At 34.8% G+C, this 6,478-nt stretch overlaps 1 protein-coding gene across 1 annotated transcript in view; it reads right to left on the minus strand.

Moving 5' to 3' along the window:
* PARP8 (poly (ADP-ribose) polymerase family, member 8) overlaps positions 1-6,478 on the minus strand; it is a 279,531-nt gene that overhangs the window by 17,884 nt on the left and 255,169 nt on the right. Inside the window, exons 23-26 of the mRNA XM_006865763.1 lie at positions 5,423-5,471; positions 4,175-4,287; positions 3,749-3,821; positions 2,345-2,414 (exon numbers count right to left, since the gene is read on the minus strand). Coding sequence (XP_006865825.1) covers positions 2,345-2,414; positions 3,749-3,821; positions 4,175-4,287; positions 5,423-5,471 — 305 coding nt within the window. The remainder of the gene's footprint in view (positions 1-2,344; positions 2,415-3,748; positions 3,822-4,174; positions 4,288-5,422; positions 5,472-6,478) is intronic.

Below are 6,478 nucleotides of genomic sequence, written 5' to 3' on the forward strand. Positions count from 1 at the left end.
CTGCCAAAAGATCCAATAGATGTGTTTTGGAAGAAGTTCAACCAGAGTGCTCCTTGGAGGCAAAAATTGCTAGGCTTCGTTTCTCATACTTTGGACACATTGTCTGGAGAGAACAGTCGCTGGACAAGGATGTCATGCTAGGTAAGGTGGAGGGTCAGAGAAAAAGAGGAAGACCCCCAACGAGATGGATCAGCCAAGTGACATCATTGATGGCGTCAAGTGTGGCGGCGGTATTGAGGTTGGCCCAGGATCAGACAATGTTTCGTTCTGCTGTGCATGGGGTCGCTGTGAGTCAGTTCTGACTCGATGTCACCTGACAACAACAACAAGTTATCTAGATTTATGTTTTCTTTAATTTCCTTAAGCTTTTTATGTTATCTTGCAAATTCTAATTTTTTAAATGTTTCTTTTCCCCAGGATTGTATCATCATGGTTTTTATTATTGTTGCTATTCTCTTTTGTTTTTGCTATTTTTAATTATAATTCTAGTTTTAGTGCTTCTAGTGGTTACGAATCGGGCTGTGAGCCTCAAGGTCAGCAGTTCGAAACTACCAGCTGTTCTGCGGGAGAAAGATAAGGCTTTCTGCTCCTGTAAAGATTTACAGCCTTGGAAACCCCGTACAGGGTCGCTATGAGTCGGAACCGACTCCACGGCACATAACAACCAACAACAACAATTTTACTCTGCCATTATTGGAAAACAATTTGCTGTGGTTTAAAAGCCATGATCTTTGGCATAGAAGGATAGGCTGGATAATGACCAGCTGGCTATCAAAGTCTCTATGGTTGTTGTTATTTTATTTATTATTTTTTTAATATGGAACATTGAAATTGATCACACAGGCTATTCTATGTGAATAACAACTCCAGGAGTTGTGTAATGTGATCATGAAAACTCTTTCTCTCTCTCTCACATAAAACATATACATACATACATGAGCATAGATAAAAGCAAACTAGCAAAGCTACATATGAACACTTATGAATACAAAGTTATTTTTGAATAGTTGAAGAAAAATACATTAAACATCAGAGTTATAGAAAAAACGCCACTTGTTACTTTATAGAAGATTGTGTAGTTTGAATAAAAAGCATGAAGAAGAAATCATCCCAAATTCCACCATCCATGAATAATGAATGATCCATGTTAACAATTTGATGATCATTCTTTCCACATTTTTAATTTACTAGACTACCTTCAACACATGCTCTCAACTTATTTCAAAATATTTTCCCCACAATTTCCCCAAATTATTAATAAGATGTCAATATGCAGGATAATTATGAGGGTGCTTTTTTTTTTTTTAACTTTCTTCCAAGTTTTCTACATTGCTATCAATGTCTGTATGGAGCATTATTATTGCTGTTACTATGTGCTGTGGAATTGGTTCCAACCCATAGCAACCCTGTTTAGTGTTTCCAAGGAATAGCTGGTAGGTTTGAACGACCAACCTTGTGATTCACAGTCTAGGACTTACCCTAGAGCTCCACACCAGGAGTCCTTTATGGAATATTAGTAATATATATATATTTAAGTATATTTATAGAGTCTAACTGTTGATGGTAATGGGTTAGGTAAGGTCAGCAGTTCGAATCTACAAACTGCTCCATGGGAGAAAGATGACCCTACAGAGGGTCGCTGTGAGTTGGGAGCGACTCGACAAAACACAACCACAGTATTTTACATTAATTATAAGTAAAAAAAAATTTTTTTAATTAAACAAAATATGTCTGTGATATATCTATCCTCACCTTATTATTTCTTCCACTTTTTCTACTTTTTCTTTTAAAAATATTAAAACTTCACTAGATGAAAAGTAGCAATGATAAAGCTTATGATAATTGGTTTAATAAATCCACAGAAAGCATGAAGTTACATAAACCTGGAGGGGAAAAAAAGGAGACAATACTGAAAAGGGACAAGTTACACCTGTTGCTGTTACTGTCTGCCATCAGGTTGAATCCGACTCCTAAGTAAGCCTAGAGTCCACAGTGGTTTTGCTCTCAGGGCTTTCTGGGCTCTAGTCTTTACAGAAGCAGATTGCCAGGGCTTTCTCCCTGCAGAATTTGGGTGCATTACAACCACAGACCTTTCTGTTGGCAGTCAAGCATGTAACCTTTTGGCCACCAGCACTCCTTAGTCTCACATACTAGGGGAAGTATTGCAAATCCACTTTCACATGTGTGCTTTTATTTTGTCTGATATTTATCAGTGACTTTAATAAAAATCTATCAAATAAACTTCTGTCACATCACATGACACAAACTTATGTCTAGAATATTTAACACCAACAAAGAACTAAAGCAAAGCAAATTTGAGGTTATAAGTGAAATGTGGGATTACCTGAGTAACCAAATGATATGCTTGACATTGGACTAAGATAGATTCCACTTCCATACATTGCACCATGGAGCTAAAATGGGTAGAGGTGGGAGGGAGAAAGAGCTCAGTCAATGGTTTCAAATGGTAATATTTTACAAATGAAGGCAATCAGTCTCATATTGGAACATTAAGTTTTAGAAAATGATGGAGCTCTTCTTCCAAGGTCTAATTTGAAAATAATACTAATATCCTTGTGTTCAAAATTCAGAGTATGTTGATATATGAAAAATGATAGCAAGAGGAAAAAACATCCATGGTGAAGGTTTTGCAAACTGCCAGAGACAGAATCATTTATTACAAAGTACTGTAGAGTCGGTTCTTATTTTAATGAATTGAAAATTCTGAAAACAAGACCCAATCTCTGGTGAAGGCTGAAATACACATGAAGGAATTTTGATCAAGACTCACACTGCTAGTATATAAACAAAGTGTCTTACTCGGATTTTTAATACACAACACTCTCTGGCAACTGATTCTTACTCACCTGTAAATCCCCAAATTTACAGAGCGTTTTATTAGCTGAATCTCTTTGTCTTGTTTAAGATACAACTCTGAACAATGTTCTAGAATCCTCACCCTCTGCTAGTATGAACCCAGTGCTAGTTCAATAAATGAGCATTTAAAGACATTTACACTGAATTGTGTCTCCATAATATCATTCTTTTTTGGGATCTATTGCAGATGACCGAGTTGAAAACCTGCACTGTACTATTGGATTTCCTGGTCTCCTTACACTGTCAGATGACAATCAGCTGCAGGAGAGGCAAGAGGGATGTGAGAGATGAAGGGCCTAAGTGAAAATGACATCGGAACCTGCAATAGCTTTCTAACACCAAGTAGTCTTCTGGAGGCTATAAAGCAGGCATCACCCTGTTTGTTTTTTCTTAGCCCTATCATTTCAACTTAAGAAGAATAAACACTATGGCACTCTACTCAGGAAATATTTATTGGATTGAACAGTAGAATTTTTATAAGAGAGAGCTTCAAAAAGTTCAGGGAAAAATGAAATTTAAAGATAATTAAAAACTTTCTATCAACTTTTTGGAGCCCCTGGTACAGTTTTACTTTGAACATGACAATATTTTCCTACTTATGTTCAAAGCGTGATATGACTGTTTTACACTAAGATTTTAATTTTCTTTTTTTAACTAGGTAAATTTAATTACTTTCATTCCTAGATTGTGTATCGATCGATTCTGCTTGCTATTTTATGAAAATGTACGTCTGCCTGTTAAACATTCCATGTAGTTTCTAAAAATCCATATGTTTCCTCTTTTGCAAGCAAAAACTTAAAACCAGGACAGCCAACTTAGCTAACCATAATACGGAAGGATAAGGAAGGATTGAAGCATTCAGAAAATTCACCTGCAGTCTTGTATTAGAAGCAACAACCAAACCATTCCTTAAGATGGAGTGCCAGTTTTCAATGTGTGAGCCACTAAAAACAGGAAAAAGTCAAAACAGAAAAATCAGTTATATTTTAAAGTGATTATGGCATAATATATCATGAATGATTTCTTCTGGAAGTTCTGAGTTTCCACAAATTATGTCATTTACTGGTTGGTTGGTTATGTGCTGTGGAGTTGGTTCCGACTCACAGCGACCCTGTATAGGGTTTCTGAGGCTGTATATCTTTACAGGAGCAGAAAGCCTTGTCTTTTTCCCATGACACAGCTAGCAGTTTCAAACTGCTGATCTTAAGGTTAGCAGCCCAACTTGCAACCACATGAATTGTCTACTACCAGAAGATTTACCTGGAGACTAAGCCCCTTAACATTAAGCCATACTCACTGAAATGCAAAGGTGCTTCCAAAGAGTTTTTTAGCAGCTCTAAAATTGGATTCTTTGGCAGGTGGACTGCTGAGGAGAAGGAACTGATGCGGAGTATGCATAAACTTCAATTGCTGTTAGTTAAAATAACAACACATGAAAATATGTCAATTTAATATATAATCAGGCTGATGACAACTTCAAATTGTACTGATTTAAGAATTTCCAAGTCTCAAATCATAGTAAATTTTAGGCTGACCATATTAATAGGTCAATTCATAGAATTAAAAGAAAAACAAAAAACAAAAAAACCCCGCATAAATGACAAATTGCATAGAATTTCTGATCAGAAGGATAATTCTTTAGGCTAATGGGAAAAGAAGAGGAGTACAGACAATCTAGTCATTTACACTTAATTTTAGAATATACTACATCATCATGGTCAAGCAGAGCTGCCTTCAGAATTACATTTATTTTTAAGGTTTTATTGTTGAATTCCCTAAGTATGCACTAAGTATTCAATGGAGGAAACATTCCAAGAATTTGCTAAGCAGAAAAAACAACAACAAAAAAGGCGAATTCAAGATTTTAAAATTGTAAAAGTTATCATTATTAAAGTTTTAATTGCATACACTTATAAAACTGGAAATTGCCAAATTAAATTTAGTTTCCCCCTTTGGTAAGGGAAAGAAATTAAAACAGAACCTTTTGAAATAGCTGTTGAGCAAAATTTCCTGTTTCCCTTTCATCTAGGAATATGCTTGTTTCAAAATATCCATTTACGTCTCAGAAGAATAATGTTGGCAATATTTGGGGTCTCACACAATTTAGAGATACTACCCTTATATCATGATGAGAACTGAAATGAGAATTCCATTAACTTTTCTTTCCTTTTTTTCTTAGGGCTTATTAAGCTAAGTAGATATCTTCTCAGAGGTAAAAAGTGGAGATGTGCCAACACGACATTTACATATTTACTGGTCAATTATTAGATAATAATACACTTTCTACCACTAGTGGAATAACTGACTGATCTTAGACTGACTCTTTTATTTACTTAAAAGGCAGTAGTCTGAATGTGAACTGAATATATTGGAAAGGCCTGGAGCTGGTGCACAAATGACAATTTCAAACTGAAAAATTGTACTGACCCTGTATCTACTGCAATTCCTCGAGAAGCTAACTACAAAATAGTGCCAACTCTTTTAACTGATTATTATTTCCCCATTTCTGAACTTGAGTTTTGTGTATGTGAAAAAAACAACTTACCCTGTTAACTGGCAGCTTCACAATATGTGACCTATTACTTGAAATAACCCTGAAATTAAAATAATCCATTAGTTACAAATGCATGCCAAGTACATCTGAAGTTCTTCTTATTTGGGAAGTGATTGAAACTTACTTTTGTTATATCATAAACTCTATAATAATTTTATTTAATTACATAATTTTGTTTTGCTTCCTGAAAGTATATAAGAGTTCCTCTAACAAAAAAATAAACGATTTCAATCTGAGAATCAATACTGAGGTCCATTGAATCCCTTTATACCTAAGAAAATAAGCAATTCTTTATAATCAAAATCCAGGAGTCATGGTGTAGCACTGTAGGAAAAGTACTAGACAGCTAATCAAAAGGTTGGTCATTCACACTCACCAGAAACCCTATACAGGGGGACTATGGTTGAAGCCAACTCAAAGGCGCTTAACAACTACACAAGAACAACCAAACCCCCAAGTAACATCAAAATGAACATTTCTGTAGATATAATACTCAAGTAAAGCTAATCTAAATAAAAAGATTACCCATGGATTCATGCATCTTTTTCCTTCATTCCTTCCAACACTTCCTATGCCTTACTAAGAATGAGTTCTTATGAAGATTTTTACTCTTGTAAAATTTGAGAAAGTTTTTGGGTTGATATATACAATGAACTCAAATCTTTATTTAACATGGAAACTGAAGCTGAACACAATTTAATTCAAGGTATGTGAAAGACCCAAGTATTCCACACTTTTCAATAAGAAAAACTGTAATTTTCTTCTATTTAAAATAAGAGTAACTACAAAGCTGAAGGAAACAATTACAAGTAACTAAAAGTTGAAAGTTGGGTCTTAACTACAGGAAACAAAATCACTCAACAGATTACATATTTGAGAATTTTGCCTTCCATTTTGAATAACTTACTACAAAAATTTTAAAACTAAAATGTAACCTAAGTCTTTACTTAATTTTCAGAATTTTTAATAATACAGTATAGAAGACACAATGAAGGAAGGCTTCTAAACCTAGTGGTTACGAATTGGGCTGCAAACCTTAAGGTCAGC

The sequence above is a fragment of the Chrysochloris asiatica genome, unplaced genomic scaffold (assembly GCF_000296735.1).
Source record: "Chrysochloris asiatica unplaced genomic scaffold, ChrAsi1.0 scaffold00082, whole genome shotgun sequence".
Taxonomy (NCBI): Eukaryota; Metazoa; Chordata; class Mammalia; order Afrosoricida; family Chrysochloridae; genus Chrysochloris; species Chrysochloris asiatica.